The following is a 16232-nucleotide window of genomic DNA, read 5'->3' as shown; positions in this document are numbered from 1 at the left end:
GAGATCAAGAGGAATATGTCCCTGCTGTGTGTAACAATGAGGGGCTGGGGCCAGGGCCTCTACAGGCTACATCCTCTGCTGTTCATTGTCCTGCCTTTCCAGAGACAGGTAGCAGAGGCCAGGGACGTCACTGTGCAAACTGGTGAGGACTGGCCCTTCTGAGCAGCCTCACCCTGATTGGATTAGCTCCAGCCACAGGGCTTCCTTCATCCTAGCAGTTCACATTACCGGGACTAGACTATGCCAAGTCCAAGCAACAGAGGAGCTTGGAGAGGACCTGGCTTGACCTCATTGTTCATGCGGTGAGCAGCATCCCATGGAACTCAAGTCTGATTGGGTCCTTTAGCAGAGGCCTGACCTAGGCCAAAGGAGGCAACACACAGGCTAAGACCAATAAACTATCCTAGAGAAGTCGTTGGGAGTCTGGAGCACTGTGGTGGCTCTAGAGGCAGCCAAACTCTTCCAGGCAGGCTGGAAAGACTTAGGTGCTGGGAGGCCAACTTTGGAAGGAGCTGCCAAGGGAAGGGAATGTGGTGAGGGCCAAGCCACTCGATAGAAGTCGCACTGGAAACATTGAGCTGGCCAAGAGGCTGTTGGAGTGGTACCTTGAAGTCTCCACTGAGGAAGGAAGGAACAGACAGCCTAACTACTTAGTCAGAACAACTCCAAGCCGCCATGATTGGGAACAGTGGTCCAGGGTCAGGGTATGGACTGTGCAATAATGGTCTGTGTGGAAGGTGAGGCTTAAAAGTGAAACCTTCATGTCCAGGAGAGCCTCCCTGGAAGGGAGGACTCCGGAGCAGCCCCAGATGGGGAGCAGCAGCGTGCAGAAGGCATGCAGAGCTAAGTCCAAACCATGCGCTTTGACTTCCCATCCAGAGCAGGTCTAGACCCAGCTCTGCACCATCAAGTCTAGCTGAACTCTGGTCCAGACCCTTGAAGGCAACAAGGCAGCCTCGCCAGGTTCCACTGGCCTCCTGCACTTGAAGGCCTTCGCAAGGGAGTCGGTCCCCTCTGACCTCTGTCCTCCACAGGGAGCAGGCTGGAGGTGGGGGCTGGTCCTACCTCTGGGGCTGTGACAGTTGGCACAGATGGTACAGGAGGCTCTGGGTGGGGATAATAACAGGGTGTTGGCTGAGGGAAGGACGGGGTAATGGAGTGGAGACACAGTCTGCAAGTGCACCCGGCCTCCCACGGCCTAGAGTGAACTGCTAATCACTAGCTGGGTCCCAGGAGACAGGGCGGCATTGTGTGACTGTCACACTCCCCTTCTCCGCCCTCCTGTCCCAGGTCCTTCCCTGCCAGATGGGCTGGTGATTAATGTGGAAGGTCACGGGGCCCAGAGACTCCTGCAGACAGCCCGGCCTGGTCTTGTATCTGCTTGTTTTCCTAAACACAAGAGCATCCTGAAGGCATGTCAAAGGATGCTGGGAGATGAACCGCCCACCACGGCAGGCATGATGTGGCCCTCATCACTGCCACACATCTCCTTAGGCCCCGGCACAGGAAGAAGCACTGCGAGGTGCAGGCAGTTGGGATCACCCTTCTTCCAAGCCTCTGAGCAGTACCCTATGGGTCTATGCACTGAGCAGACAAAAGCCATGCCTCAGGGCTGGGCTGGACACTAGCTCACACAATGGAAGCGCCCAGTGCTAGCCAGCAGAGAGCAGGCCACACAGGAGGAAGTAGTAGAGCCCTGAGGAACAGAGACTGCCCGAGGCCACAAGGCTAACTCAGCACCCAGCCCCAGAGGAGGACTACAGACAGAGATGACTCCTCTGACGGGGGGGGGGGGGGGGGGGGGGGGGGGGGGGGGGGGGGGGATGATGATGCTCACAAGGCTGCGGTCCTAGAGCCACAGAGGTGCTCTGACTTCGGAAAAGGAAAACAGGAGCTCACCCAGCACCTGGAGGTGACACCTGTTTACTGACAAGGAACAGCCCAGGCTTGAGAGGTTCTAGGTGAATGGAGTAACTTTTGGAGGGCACAAGTCCACAACGGTAGGAGTGTACAAGTCAGCTCTGTTCAGTCTTGCCAGGGAGGCTGGGATCCTCACCCCCTTCTGGGGCAGCAGGCGGTTCAGCAGCCTCCAGAATCAGTTCCAGGGTACCCTCACCAGACACTCGGCGTACCTCCTCTCCTCTGGCTGCTAGGATCTCTTCAATGTTCCTGCAAGACAGGAAGGCAGCATTAGCTCTGTACTGGGCTCCCTCAAGGGCATCCCATGGTCAGCCTGGGCTTGGAACACTTGTCCGAGCACCCGAGTGACACCAGTAACCTAATGCACCTTCACCAAATGTGTGTGTTAGGAAGTGCCACCTCAGAAGCCAGCAAACAGGGTGTCATCTCCCTTGCACAGCGTACCACCAGGGGCCTCGGCCCCGCCTCTCACCAGGAACCCATCCCTGCAGCTCTGTCCTGTTCCTACGTATCAGAGCTGAGATTTCTCTGCACCGCATGTCCAACGGGTGAACCCTAGAGACCCAGGGCCTGCATGCTTATCTCACAGGCTTTCCTCTGTGGCTCTGCCCATACTCCTGCCTCTGATCTCTCCTCACAGGAGTGTTATGCCCAGATTGTGACCCCAAAGATACCACCAAAGACCTTAGGTACAGAATGCAAAAGCAAGGTTTATTTCTGTTTACAAGCCGCGGGCAGGGAAGCTCAATCCAAAGCACTCACTCGTAGTAACCGTAGTAACTGTGAAGCCAGGAGGAACTTGCTTTTTCTTTGTGTGACTAGCTTTTTAAAGGCAAAATCCACAAGCCCTTCAGGGGGGTTGGGGGAGTTTTGCATGGGTGCAACTCGGATTGGTTTATTTTTATCTCTGTTCTCTTTTAACTGGGTGAGGGTATGTAACCTTTGAATTTACTGGTTGGTGGTTACAATTTATCACTTTGGGGGCAGTCCAGCACAAGTCCCAGGCTTTGTCCTTGAGCCACCATGGGGGCTGGCTGGCCAAGCACATACTGCACATAACTCTAAGTTGGTGAGGGGCCCCAGAGAGTAAACATCTGGCTGAACTTTGAGCAGTCAGAGTACGTGCAGAAAGGGAGCTACTGCAAGGACTATGTCTTTGTTCATGGCCCTCCCAGAAACTGCTTGCTCAAGTCTCAGGAAACTGAAATTGAGGCCTGATCTCTGAGAGAAGACTGAGCAGCCTGTTATGGCATCTGCTTGGTCTTTTCAGGAGGACACTAAGAAGCCATCAGGCACAGCCATAGACCCATCCTCCACACTGGCTCCTGGCCTTGCCACTGCCCTCCCAAAAATGGGAACACCAACTGAAGGCCAGCGCCCACTTCACAGTCTGACACATACCCTTCCACCTGCCCTGAGTTGGCAGAGGGCAAAAGGCCTCCATTAGAAAGTGAAAAGACAGGTCGGGCGGTGGTGGTGCACACCTTTAATCCCAGCACTCGGGAGGCAGAGGCAGGTGGATCTCTGTGAGTTCAAGGCCAGCCTGGTCTACAGAGTGAGTTCCAGGACAGACTCCAAAGCTACACAGAGAAACCCTGTGTCGAAAAACCAAAAAACAAACAAAAAAGTGAAGAGGCCATTGGAGAGGTCAGAGGTCAGTCAGGCAGTGACAGGTGGAGCCACAGAACTAGACTGAGCTGCCTAGAGGTGTAGTTTGCCACATTTGTGGGCTATTCATGGTTTATCTAAAGTTCAAATTCAACGGTTTCTAGATCCACGTGGAAGCTGGGCTGTCCAGATAGAGGGGTCCCAGTGAAGCCAGGCAAGGCCCCTGAGCCGGCTCTTGGCTCAGGACCCAGGTTCACAAAGGGCCACAATCCTGACTCCCACCCCTCCCAGCTGGCCTTACCTCTTGCCCTCCAGGTCAGAAAACCAGGCTAGGTTGTCGGCAATGATGTGGTGGTTCTGGCAGCCAGGGCAGGTAACGATGACCACACCTTGGTGATAGGCCAACTTTGAGATGCGCTTGGATGACCGAGTCCCACAGACCTAGCTGGGTTAGAGAGGTGGTCAGGCCAGGTACACACAGGAAAGCCCCCTCCCGAGGGCTAACTCCACCCTGAGGGGCAGCCCCAACTCTTTCCCCGATGGTCCCACCTAGGAGAGGTCCCAGTCACTTCCTTCCCATAACGCCTGTCTCCTGACAATCTCACCCATCTCTCAAAAGGCCCGGTCCCTCAAAGATGGCTCCACCCCTTCCCAGCTCTCTCGTTAAGACCCCGTCCCCTCCCCAGCCCGAAAGATAGATACTTCCATTCCCTTCTCCCAGAACCCCACTACTTCAGGGAGTCAACCAGCCCCAGGTTCTGCCGACCGGGCCCACCTTGCAGGTGTAGACCAGCTGGTAGTGGTCCGCCTCCACGCGCCCCAGCGCCGCCCCAGGCCCGGATCCCGCAGCGGAGCTTGAGCTCCGCCAGCCCCAGGCCCAGCCCCGCTGTCTCTCCGCGGTCCTCAGACGAGCCCCCGAATCCCAGAGCCGCTCCGGGCCGGGATTCCGGGTCCGCACAATACGCAGTAGTGTGGGCACACGGCTCAGCGCTGTCCGTAACATGCCGTCTGCGGTCTTTGGCCGCCCCTTCTTGCACCGCCCCGTGCGACTGAGGCTGCATCAGCCATCTTGGAAACGGGCGCCGGGGCCGGAAGCGGCCCTCTTGGGCTTCCGTCGCCGCTGGCGCGCTGCCCTCTGTCGCCCCCTGGTGTCCCCACCGAGTGCACATCCACCTAACAGGCTCGGCTTGGCGGTCATTTTATTTAGCTGCATTTTCCAACCCTTGTACAGCGCGTGTGTGGCGTACAGTAAAAAAATGCAGCATCCCTTCACCATCACACAGATGCTCAGCCTCAGCGCGGTCCGCTAGGCGCCCTCGGTGTCGGTGTTGTCGCTGCCTGTGGTGTTCTCGCGGTCCCCCTCGTCCGGTCGCCAGCTGTTCTGCACCTTGCGGAGCGCCCGCTTCCTGTGGGACCCGCAGTGTGAGCAGGTACACGCAGGTGTCCCACCCTCCTAGGCCGTCCTGCCCGCTGCCCCGCACCTGCGGTAGTTCTCGAAGCTCTCCTTGAGGCGCCGCCTCTCCTTCTCCGGGGGTTCGCTGCTGCTGCTGGGCCCCGTGCCCTGCAGAAGGAACGGCCGGCAGCTGGACACTGTGGCCTTCCCGTGGCCGCCCTGGGACCCAAGCAAGTGTGAAGCCAAGCCAGGTGCTGAGGGGTGGGGGGGCTGATGGACTGCAAGATGAGTGAGCATAGGGGAACTACCCCTTTAGCCAGGCTGACTGGATGACTTCGTAGACTATTACTGTAACTATGTAAAGGTGGGTTACGTTTGTTTATGTTGGGGAATATTACTTTAACTAGGTAAAGGTCTGTTGCTTTTGTTTATGCTTTATTTGTTTAATTATGTAAAGATGTATTCCTGTTTCACCTTGCCTGCCTAACGCACCTGATTGGTCTCATAAAAAGCTTAATGGCCCATAGCTAGGCAGCAGAGGGAATAAGTAGGAGGAGGAATTTAGGCTTGAGAGAGAAGAGAACAAGGGAGAAAGACAGCCAGCTAGGTAGCTGCCAGACAGACAGACACAGAGGAAGCAGGAAAAGTAGGACATACAGAATGAAAGAAAGGTAAAAAAGCAAAATGTATATGAAGAGAAACAGGCTAAATTAAGTTGTAAGAGCTAGTGGGACAAGCATAAGATAAGGCGGAGCATTCATGACTAATAATAAGTTTCTGTGTCATTTGGGAGCTGGTTGGCGGCCCAGAGAAATTCTGCTACACTTCTTTGCAGTGGACAGCTGTACGGGTGTCCTTTCATTGTGCCCCACCCCATCCAACCACCCCACATCTGCGGTTCTGTCCAAGAAAAGGGGCTCCACTTCATGTACCAAACACTATCCGAATGTTACATCACATGCATGCACTGCAAAGATCTTGTGATTCCCAGCTGTCTAGGGATACTGGTGGAGTCACCTTCCTCCCCAGGGCTCTGGGGACCCCAGTCAGCCTTACATGAGTTTGTGAAAGCTGCTCCTTGTTCTGAGCCATGCAGGGTTGCTCTGGGCTCTCCCTGTCTGCCAGGACACCTGGAAGGGAGAGCTGTGCTTGTGGGGCCCCATCCAGCACGGACACCACCTCCCTCTGTGTAAACAGCCCAACAGCACTAGCCCAGGCCAGTCTTATGGGCTGGGATCCTCAGAGAAGTCCAGTGGAGACTGCAGTTCCCAGACAGGGACTGGCTGAGCCAGCCCTTGGCTGCCAGGAGCTCTCAAGAGGGCTCCTACCCCTCCCACCCCCAGCTTCCAGGCTGACTGTCACCAAACATACAAGGGTGGAGGGGTAGGAAAGACTCCTGGTCCCCAGGACAGTTTGCTCATGCATGCCCCAGGCCATGTCCCTGTTGGCTTGGTGACATTTATGTGCCTAGTGGTTCCCATGGGTGGGGTGGGAGCAGCCTCAGTGGAGAGCTCAGGGCCTCTGGAGGTGAGAGCAAGAACTCTATATTAGTTAGACCAGGAAAAGTAGGAATGCCCAAGGTCCTGGGCAGACCAAGGCTCAAGCCTCCAGGCAGGAGTCCAGGGAGGGCTATGAACATCAAGAAACAGTTCTATCCAAGGAGGACTCTGCGTATGAGAGCAGCCAGCAGACCTACCCACTACCGCTCTAATTTCATGGTGCCTAGCTCCTGGCATGGCTTTCGGGGAGCCGGCTGTTCTCGGGCTCTCCTCCTTCTGTGCCCACATGGAGCTCTGTGGCTCAGAGTCGGGTCTTGGGGGCTGCGGTGGTGACCCACCTCCACACTTCTCCATCAGCACTTGTTCCTCTTTTGCCTTTGGTTAGAGCCCGGCGTAAGGCTGAGCTGAGGAAGTCTGCTGGACTTCTCACGACAGCTCTCAGGGCTCCTCCCTGCACCAGACCCCCCCACCTCCCACCTCCAGCTACTTCAGGACACTGTTCTCCCCAGCTCCCCCAGCTGCCATCTCCAGGACTAATGAGCCAACGGTCAGACCAGAGCGGCGTCCTGTCTGGCGGCCCGCTACTGTGGATAGCACACAACCCCATCTCCTGCTGCTCTGTCCATAGCGCCATCCCTTCCTTCCTCTTTGAACACACCTGGATACTGGCTGGTAGATCTCTCTGCAGGGGGAAGGCTGGTGGGGGAAGGTGAGCCTAGGCAGGATAGGGGCTCCACACTCACTGCCCTCTGAGCCACAGGCCCTGAGACCTAAGTCCCATGTTCAAATCAGATGCCTTATTCTCTGTGTGTGTTAGCCTAATAATTTAGCCCTTCACCGATGCCACTCTCTGCCTCAGTTTCTCTATCCTTGGAGTGGTGTGACTTCTGAGACAGAATAAGTCACACAGCTTTGTGTGCTGAGGATGGGCCAGGGTTCTGGGAGGCCAGGAGACGACAGCCCAGGTGCCTCTGGGCTAGGGCAGGCTCGGCAGTGCATGGTACCCCCACCTCCTCACCTCTGTCTGAGAGCTGGGCTAGGGCAGGCTCGGCAGTGCATGGCACCCCCACCTCCTCACCTCTGTCTGAGAGCTGGGCTAGGGCAGGCTCGGCAGTGCATGGCACCCCCACCTCCTCACCTCTGTCTGAGAGCTGGGCTAGGGCAGGCTCGGCAGTGCATGGCACCCCCACCTCCTCACCTCTGTCTGAGAGCTGGGCTAGGGCAGGCTCGGCAGTGCATGGCACCCCCACCTCCTCACCTCTGTCTGAGAGCTGGGCATCCTCCTCCAGGTCCTGAGGCAGTGAGAGCTTCCAGACAGAAAGACCCACCCAGTTAGGCCATGCTACAAGGCACCTTTGTTGTTCTGGGATTAGGTGTGGTTGACCCCACTGCCCACTTGACTTTAGCTCCTCAGTGGCCATTACAGTCACCCCTCTGCACAGAGATCCTCATGGACTCAGTCTCAGCCAGGCCAACAGGCAAGGGGAACGCTAGCATAAAGTTCATGTCCTAAGAGGCCAGGATGTAGGCATTGGTCTGTACCTTGGCGTTTAGCCAGCACTGTCCCCTGTATCCAACCCAAAACTGGAGAGAAGGGACAGCCCGTGTGAGATGAGTGTGGGGCCAGATGGAGGTTGGAGGCCAGGGAGAGGCCCACTCTGTGCCCACCCATTGGATCACACTCACCTCCTGGGAGTTCCTAGGTGAACTGTCCTCCAAGTCAGAGCTCTGTGGCCACAGAAAAGGGAATTGGTCAGTGGGACACAGGGGCTCTAAGCACCTGGGCATGGGGTATGCAGGGTGTGGTGAGGGCCCCACCCCAGCCCCATCCTCTAGGGAGGCCCTGCATGTATCTCAGCCATGCCATCTCTTCAGGACCCTGCCCAGAACATCTGCCTTTCTTAATACCACCCTGCCAAGCCACCTGAAGGTTATACCCTGCTCACGGCCACTATCCAAAAGTCCTATGTGCTGACTTAACCTTGAGTTACATCTATGTCTATCACCCCAACATGAGGAGCTCCAAACATGAGGAAAAGGGACTCAGGAAGGCCCATGCATTTTTGGAAGCCACAAGCAGGGCACCAGCCATGCCAGGCTAGGACTGGGGATGCCCCTAGGCTTCATGATCCCTCTTGGAATCTTGCCCTGACCCCGTGTGCTCCCCAGCTCCCTCACTGCCCAGACTACCCCAGATAGAGCAGACACGGAGACCTACCAGGATGAGCATGTCCAGCTGCTGCTGTTTGAGTCTGCCCTCAGCAGCCAGCAACCGCCCCTCACTCTGGAACAGCTGTAGCTGCAGCTCGTCTGCCTTCTCACCCAGCTCTCGAACCTGCTTTCGAAGCTCATCTTTGTCCTGGAAGCTCTGGGCACACTGGGCATGCAGCTCTTCCCTCGAGGCCATAGCCTGGAGGGATAGGAGAGGGCACACCCTCAGCAAGAGACCTAGCCAGTGATGCTCTTGGCTTTCATTTGGCTGTACAGACAGACCCCAGCCTCTACCAAAGGCCCTGGCTGGATGTCAGCCACCGTGTTGTGCAGTTGGAGTTGCTGAACTGGGAGGATTCTCAAAGCAGTCAGGGCTGCTGTATAAAAGAGCAGACACTGGGTGGGGTAGCACATGCCCAGCATCCTTGCGTTTGGGAGGCAGAAGCAGGATCAGTAGTTCAAGGTCCTCTTTGGACATATTTTGAGTTTGAGGCAAGGCTACATAAGACACTGTCTCAGAACAATCAAAAATAAAGTTGATTTTAAAAGGAAAACTCCACAAAGAAGCAGCTGAAAATCTCTGTGACCAATACTCAAGGTAGTTCCTTGAGGTCCAACTAAGACATCATATGTCCCCAGTAGAGAGTCAGTATGTGTCGCTGTGCCACCCATGTGGCATGTTTTGTAAGTTCTGGATGCCGCTTTACATCAAGAACATGATCAATGCCAGGTGGCGGCGGCACACCCTTTAATCCCAGCACTAGGGAGGCAGAGGCAGGCGGATCTCTGTGAGTTCGAGGCCGGCCTAGACTACAGAGTGAGTTTCAGGACAGCCAAGACTACACATAGAAGCCTTGCCTTGAAAAACAAAACAAAACAAAAAAGAACAAGATTGATGGCTGTTCTTAAAACGAACACCATGCTTTTTCTTTTGTTTCCCGGGAGACAGTTTCATTATCTCAAACTGGCGTAAAATTTACTATGTAGCTGAGGATGGCCTTGAATTTCTGATCCTCCTGCCTCTACCTCCAAAGCCTGCGATTGCGGACTTGTGCCAACAAACCTGGCTCAGCTGCTACTACTTGGTGTTGATTTTGGCTTTCGGAGACAAGGTCTCCCATTGTAGCCCCAGCTGGACTCACTGTGTAAGCCAGGCTGGCTGTAAATTCAGTAATTATTTTGTCTCAACCTCCAAATGCTAGGATTACAGGTATGAGCTGCCACTACCACCTATACCAGGGAGCCACCACCAGCTCTTCTACCCAATGCCCTGCCCTCCACCCCCCACCTGTGCAGCTAGCAACTTCCTCTCCCCTGTCCTCACCCTCACCAGCGCAGGGGCCACTGCGACTCCCCTGCTACATAAGCTCTTCCTGTGAGAGAGGCAGACTTTCCTGTGTTTGTACAAGAGGCCCCGGGTTCTTTCAATGCTGCCAAGTTACCTCAAGTGTGAATACATAAAAAAGGCTTTGACCACAGCTCCAAAGGCTGCTACACTGGCACCCCAGCACTCCTCTTGTTCTCATCTTCTGAACACAAATGTGGCACCTACCTGGTCCCGCTCAATGGAGACCTCCTCCATCTGCTGCAGGATAGCCTCGATCCGGTCCTTGTACATCTTGGCATCCTTGCGCAAGGCCAGGCACTGCAACTCGAACATCTCCCTTTCCTCCATGCACTACAGGAAGCACCAACGCTCAGCCCCACCCACTCTCCATTGCCCACCTGGCCCCTGGGCTGGATGCAGGGCAACATCTCCAGAGCGCACAAGGTCGGGCTAGCTGGGATGATGGGAAGGGCACTGGAGTCCCAGGCCACAGCAGGCTAGCCTGGTCTAAGGCCACGGTCTCAGTTACCATTGGTCACACTGTAAATCCAAAGGGTGACCCTAGCTGTGGACATGACACCACTGTGCACCAGGAATTGGTGAAGGGGAGACTGAGCTAGATCCCAGACACCACCTTCCAGGTACCCAGTGGGCACTGCCTGCTTGCCCTGGTCTCTTACCCGGGTCCGGAGGGCCTCAGCCTGGCGGAGGTCCTTGCGCAGGGAGAAGATGGTGTTGGCCTGTTCCTGGTGCTCCTTCAGTGCCTGGCGCCAGTCCTCCTCCAGCACTTGAATGTAGGGGCTGTTCCGGTCCAGCTTCCCCTCCTAGAGGTGGCAGAGGGCAACAAGCCTGGCCACTGCAGTTGTACCATCTGGCGTGCCCAGCTTGGAGCCCCTGCAGAACGGGGGCCTGGTGTGCACTGCTGGTAGCCCTACCTGGACAGAGACCTCCAGCTCTTGCACTCGGGCCTGCAGCAAGTCCTTTTCCTGCTGCAGCTCCCACAGCAGCTCCTGGCTAGGCCGCTGCTCCATGGCATGCCTGAGCTTCAGTGTGTGTTTACGCTCCACCTTGCAATCATCCTCTGCCTTCATGAGGCTGTGCCTGAGCCGGTCCACCTGTGGGTGGTCCGGTCAGCTGCCGCCTCCTCCAGACCCCACCCCCCTGCGGGTGGGGCAAGTGATCACCTCCAGCTGCAGGTCCCGGTTCCGCATGAGCGCCGAGCCCTTCTCTTCACTCAGGTGCGCTAGGCGCATGGCCAGGTCGTAGTTCTCATCCTTGCAGCGCTTCAGCTCCCGGCTGCTCAGCTCACACTCTTCCTTGAGCCGCTGCACACGCTCCTGGTGCTTTCGAAGGAGGCTGTCCTTCACCCGCAGCTCCTTGATGAAGTCGTCCTTGGAGCTCAGGAGGGCCGTCAGGTCCTGCACCTTCTTCTGCAGCTTCATGACCTCTGTCATCAGCAGCTGCGTCAGGCCTGATTCCCCTGAGGCATCTGGGGACCATGCAGTGTCAGATGGAGCCTGTGGCTGTCACCTGCAGACCTTATGCTTGTCCTTGTCCGGGAGTGTGTGCTTGAAGGCCAGCAGTTTAAGGGGGAGAGGGAGCACTGCTGGAGCACTGCTGGCCTCCCAGAGAGAGAAAGCTGGTGGGAAAGCTCCCTCAGGGCTGAGTGTGTTCACCAGGCCCAGTCGGCCTTGCTGCCCCTCACAGATGAACTGACCGAGATTCTAACTCATCACCCAGGACCATTCACATGCCAGGCCTCCAGTTGGCTCTGTCTCCTTTTATTTATTTATTTTTTATTTTTATTTCTTTTATTTTTTTTTCCTGAGACAAGGTCTCACTATGTAGATCAGGCTGGCCTCTAGCTCAGAGATCTGCCTGCCTGTCCCTCCAGAGTGCTGGGATTAAAGGTGTGTGCCACCATGCCTGGCCCTCTGTCTACTTTTATAATGATCTTTATGAGATGAATGAGGACTGATTGGGATGTGGCTATTCCATCAGAAGAGGACACCTCTGTCCCCTCTGGAAACTGTAGGATTCTGCCCTTAGGTAATAACTGGGCCCCGTGGAAATGGCACTTTAGAGGGGTCACTGCATCTCAGTGAATACTCTCAGGATGGGAGATGGAAGAGCAGAGAAGGGCTCCCCTTCTGGAGACCAGCAGGACCTCAGCAATCCAGGAGCCCTGACCCTGAGCACCTGAGCGTAGTCACTAGGTACCACTCCCCGATATACACCAGAGGGCTTGTGTCAGACGCATTCACCCTGATGCATCACAGAAGCCAGGACCTAGTGGCACCTGACTTCGCCCACAGCACCAGCCCACAACTTGTGCCCCTCACCAATGATCATGGAGAAGACCCGTGCTGGTTCCTTGCCAGTGACTTTCCTGTATAGCTGAGGGTAGTAGAGTTCCAGACTCTCAAGGAAGGCTACGTAGCCCTTGTGGCCTGTCCGCTGCAGGATGTCCAGGAGCACACCTACAGGTGGAAGAGGCAGGGTCAAGGCCAAGGTCTGGGTAGGTGGAAGCTCGGGGGCCCAGGTGGGGCAGTGTCTGCTCTGGGTAGAGATCCAAGCTGTGGACCGCCCCCCCCCCCCCACTCACTTCTGGGGCCTACCTAGCAGAGGGGTCTGGGCCATTGCAGAGGCACCCTGCAGCTCTGTCTAGGCAGGGCAAGGTGCTGCCTTCAGTCTTGTGACTGTCACGGCCTGAGCAATGGTAGGAACTCCCCTCCCCTCCTCTGGGCAGTAGCAGGTAGGCATGACAAGAGGGGAGGATGCTCTCACTCAGACATCCTACATGGAGACGGAACTGGGTGGGGACAAGGCCAGGGCAGCAGAGCACGCAGCAGCCTCTGGCCACGTGTCTTGTGGGGATCATGAGGGACTAGGGCCTGCCCTGCTGGTGTGGGGGCAGCCCTCACCCACTTTCCGCTTGCGGATGACCAGGTTGGGGTCACTGAGCACCTGCTCCTCATCATCCGGGTTCAGAACCTTGCACTGGCGCAGATAGGGCGTGATTCGTGAGGGGTCGATAACGGAGATGAGCTTCACCCGGAAGCTCTCCAGGGCACTCCAGCACTCGTCGTCATTCTCATAGTCTGACATGCCCTCTGTAGGTTAGCTGGGGAGAGCAGCTGAGGAAGAGCCCACCTCCTGTTCTCTGCTGGGCCTGGAGCAGTCAGCCTGCAATAGGACCCGGGTCTGTGAGGGCCAGGCCAGGGCTCGGGGCAGGGACACAAGGGGCTCATTCTAGGGATATTGAGGGCTCAGCCTCATCTCAGCTCCACAGTTTCTGAGGGATAGCCCCTCCTCAGGCCACCCTGTCAAGCTCACCTTCCCCAAGCAGCTGTCCTGCCCCCCTGTCACCTCAAACTTTCTTCCCGAGTCACCTGGATATGTCAGGTTGGGGTCAAAGAGAACACGCCTTGTCCAATGGCCCTCCTCTGGCTTCTGTCCTCTACACTGAAGTACTCTGGTGCCCCCTGAAGGTAGATGAATGTAGGGAGATTTGCCCCCAGTAGCCATCCTACACTACTCCTTCTCGGGTGGTATGGACTCCTGCTGGCCAGTGTCCAGGTTGGGACTGAGAGGCGGGTTGGCTGGAGGCTTTCTCACTCTGCCAGGGAGCCAGGCCTGTGTGTGACTTCCTCATTCTCTGACAGGCCCTGTGCCCTTCAAGCCTTCCGCTCTAGCCAGCCAGTGATGCAACAACCCCCTGGCAGCTGCCTGTGACATGGTGTCATTCCGGGAGGGCAAGTGAGGGTTGGCATAGGAGCGGGTCTATCTCCCCGCCAGGCTGGGGTACACTGGATGGGCAGGCAATGCCATCCACAGTCTCCAGACATCTGCTACGGCTCCCCTCCAGTGTTTTGGGAGCTGGGCACCAGCAAACCCTGTGCGTTTCTGCTCCAGATGAGCTCTGGCCTCAGGCCACGTGCTGGGGATCAATCAGGCCAGTTGTTCACAGGGGGATTACTCATGTGGGACTACCCGCCGCTTCCACCTGTGGACAGGTGAAGTCACAGTTTTGAGGGGCTTCAGTGACTCTAGGACTGAATTAAGGTGGCCATAGAGAGCCCCTGGCCCAGTCTCCAGCCCTTGGAGAACAGAGATCCTGCCCAGAGAAGCTGGATCACTAGCTCTAGACACAGCCATGGCAGGCTGGCTTGTTCTTCAGAAGCACTTCTCAGCTCCCTGCTGCACCTTCTTGTCAACCCAGTGGACGTTTCTCAGAAGCCTGGGCCAACTGCCTGCCATTCCAGCCCCATAGCCACACAGTCCCAGCACTGGAGAACTATGCTGCAATGAACAAGGATTAACCAAATGGAGAGGCCACCTGACTGTGGGCGCTTACTCCTGCGCTAGGGTATATGCTCCAGGATCCCCAGCAGAGTCGCCACAGGCTTCCACCCACCTTCCAGGAAGGGTACACTGGCTGAACTTACCTCAGGGTCTTGTGGGAGCCACCTGCCAGCTGGCTGCTGCCTGGGCTATGGGTCTCTGGGAGTGTGGAGATGCTCCCTGACTGGAGAAGGGTGGAGCCAAGAGGGAGGCTGTGCACTTCCTGCTGTGTTCTGGTTGAGGCCACAGGCCAGCCGGTCCTCCCACAGGAGGACAGCCCCTGCTGGTCTGCCTTCTGATTGGGCTATTACAGAATAGAGCAGAGGGAAGCAGAAGTGTCCTGGGAGCAAAGGAGCCCTCCCTGCCTGCCATAAGCCCAGGACCAGGGCCTGGAGCCATAGAGAATCTCAACATCGGGCACTGTGGACAGGTGGTCCAAGGCCCTCCTGGATCCAGGCTTCTGAAAGCTGCTTCTCCAGCATGGCACTGTGTCTAATACCCTCACCTACCATCCAGGGACAGTGGTGCATGCTAGGTGTGGCAGGACAGGGTCAGGACTATAGGGTAAAGGGTTTAGCTACAACCCTGAGCTCATAGACTCCAGCCATACCAAAGCTGACAGTCCACAATATGACACTCAGTAGAGATACGGCACCCCAATCCATCATTAGAGCATCCCTACCCTGTGCCTTCTCCTCTAGGACACGGAGTCAAGTTGGAGCTAATCCAAGGAGTTGCAGAGCCAGTCCAGGCACCAGGACAAGGCTTGGTCAAAATCCACAGGCTACAGGCAGCTAGTCCTCTATGGACTGTGTGCCACAGCCTCTACTTCAGGGTGGCCCTTCAAGAGTCAGCCTGAGATGGGCGTGGGGACCTGCCAGCCCTGCCCAGCCAGTGTAGCTGTTTGACAGGTGCTACTGCCTGGCCTGCTGGACTGAGTTAAGGCAGAAGCTCCCAGTGCTGTTGTGGGAAGGGTGGGAAGCTTATATCGAGCAGAGGCCCAACTGGTCCCTTCCTTTGCGACCTTCTGCCTTTCTGCTGGCTCCTGTGGGGACAGTGGCCCTGAACTTCCAGAAGCAGGCAATAAGGAGTCCTCTTTGGCCTTTGGAAGCCACGCTGCTAGGGATTGTGCTTTGCCTGGGTTTCCAGGATGGCAAAGAGAGGGGTTCATGGCTTTCCAGTCACCCTAGGGAAACCAGCACCAGGCCTTCACAGCTGTCTTCAAATAGTAGAAACACAGATCATGGTGTCTTCTTAAAGTGTTAATAAAAATGCCAATCTCTTGGCCATAAGCCCGATGTGGAGATCAATAGCACAAAGATACCTGAAAACCCCCAAGTGCTCCAAAATGAAGAAATCTAATGTGGAGGTTCGAGGGAGCCACTAAAAAGACTGGCCCCTGGATGCATGATGTGCCCGATCAGTAGGCAGCCAGGCTGGTTTGTGCATGATGAGCCATCGCTGGGTCGAGCGGTTATCCCCTGTTGACAGCTGGACAAGCACCAGGACCAGGCTGGTCACAATTGCCCTTTTACTTTGCATTGGAAATTTCCCACAACAGAGGATGAAACACATGTAAAAACCAAATCCTGGAGAGCCAAGGGGCCTGGGACTCGAGAGTCTGGGATCACAACAGTGACTAAGGAAAGGGAGAGGGAAGACCCAGCTGGGTCCTGGCTCCATGCCAAAGACATGCCTACTACCATCACGAGGGGGAGCTGCTGTTGTGATGGATGCTGGTTCTAGGGACCCTGTCTAGGGAGGTACAGGCCAACTGACACATTTTCATGAAAGGCGATGAAGAGCTGTTTCTCCATTCTCCCTGCTCTCTGGTGAAGTACTGGGTCCAGGGGCTGCTTGGGCAGCCTAGGGTGTGGGAGGCTCTTGGGACTGGCAGGCAAACACATCCCCAGATGCTGGTGGGTACCCA

At 56.2% G+C, this 16232-nt stretch overlaps 2 protein-coding genes across 6 annotated transcripts; both read right to left on the bottom strand.

Moving 5' to 3' along the window:
- Positions 1-1907: 1907 nt before the first annotated feature.
- Dnlz (DNL-type zinc finger) lies at positions 1908-4628 on the bottom strand. Of its 2 annotated transcripts, none has more exons than XM_052725104.1 (3): positions 4304-4624; positions 3830-3969; positions 1908-2169 (listed from the first exon to the last, which is right to left on the bottom strand). In XM_052725104.1, the coding sequence occupies exons 1-3, from the start codon at positions 4529-4531 to the stop codon at positions 2016-2018; spliced, it is 522 nt and encodes a 173-aa protein (XP_052581064.1). In that variant the 5' UTR covers positions 4532-4624; the 3' UTR covers positions 1908-2015. The 2 variants fall into 2 exon arrangements, with proteins under 2 accessions (XP_052581064.1, XP_052581065.1); XM_052725105.1 differs by having other exon boundaries at positions 1956-2169; positions 3830-3973; positions 4304-4628.
- An 82-nt stretch (positions 4629-4710) lies between these two features.
- Positions 4711-16139, bottom strand: Card9 (caspase recruitment domain family member 9). Of its 4 annotated transcripts, none has more exons than XM_052725093.1 (13): positions 13351-16139; positions 12883-13144; positions 12301-12438; positions 11143-11447; positions 10894-11073; positions 10639-10782; positions 10184-10309; positions 8639-8830; positions 8107-8148; positions 7439-7727; positions 5978-6051; positions 5010-5089; positions 4711-4934 (listed from the first exon to the last, which is right to left on the bottom strand). In XM_052725093.1, the coding sequence occupies exons 2-13, from the start codon at positions 13064-13066 to the stop codon at positions 4835-4837; spliced, it is 1854 nt and encodes a 617-aa protein (XP_052581053.1). In that variant the 5' UTR covers positions 13067-13144; positions 13351-16139; the 3' UTR covers positions 4711-4834. The 4 variants fall into 4 exon arrangements, with proteins under 4 accessions (XP_052581053.1, XP_052581054.1, XP_052581057.1 ...); XM_052725094.1 differs by having other exon boundaries at positions 14407-16139; XM_052725097.1 differs by having other exon boundaries at positions 7679-7727; positions 12883-16139.
- Positions 16140-16232: the final 93 nt, after the last annotated feature.

This window comes from Peromyscus californicus, unplaced genomic scaffold, assembly GCF_007827085.1.
Source record: "Peromyscus californicus insignis strain IS unplaced genomic scaffold, ASM782708v3 Scaffold_7__1_contigs__length_154581171, whole genome shotgun sequence".
Classification (NCBI taxonomy): Eukaryota; Metazoa; Chordata; class Mammalia; order Rodentia; family Cricetidae; genus Peromyscus; species Peromyscus californicus.
This window is presented reverse-complemented; position numbering and strand designations above follow the sequence as displayed.

Bases quoted from the DNA above. Each gene is read 5' to 3' on its own strand.
- Dnlz (XM_052725104.1), bottom strand. From the start codon at position 4,531: ATGTTACGGACAGCGCTGAGCCGTGTGCCCACACTACTGCGTATTGTG. The intron at 3,970-4,303 runs GTGGGCCCGGTC...TAACCCAGCTAG, and splicing joins AGCTGGTCTACACCTGCAAG to GTCTGTGGGACTCGGTCATC. The intron at 2,170-3,829 runs GTAAGGCCAGCT...CCTGTCTTGCAG, and splicing joins TCTGACCTGGAGGGCAAGAG to GAACATTGAAGAGATCCTAG.
- Card9 (XM_052725093.1), bottom strand. From the start codon at position 13,066: ATGTCAGACTATGAGAATGACGACGAGTGCTGGAGTGCCCTGGAGAGC. The intron at 12,439-12,882 runs GTGAGGGCTGCC...TTCCACCTGTAG, and splicing joins CATCCGCAAGCGGAAAGTGG to GTGTGCTCCTGGACATCCTG. The intron at 6,052-7,438 runs GTGAGGAGGTGG...TCTCCCTTCCAG, and splicing joins AGCCCAGCTCTCAGACAGAG to GTGTCCTGGCAGACAGGGAG.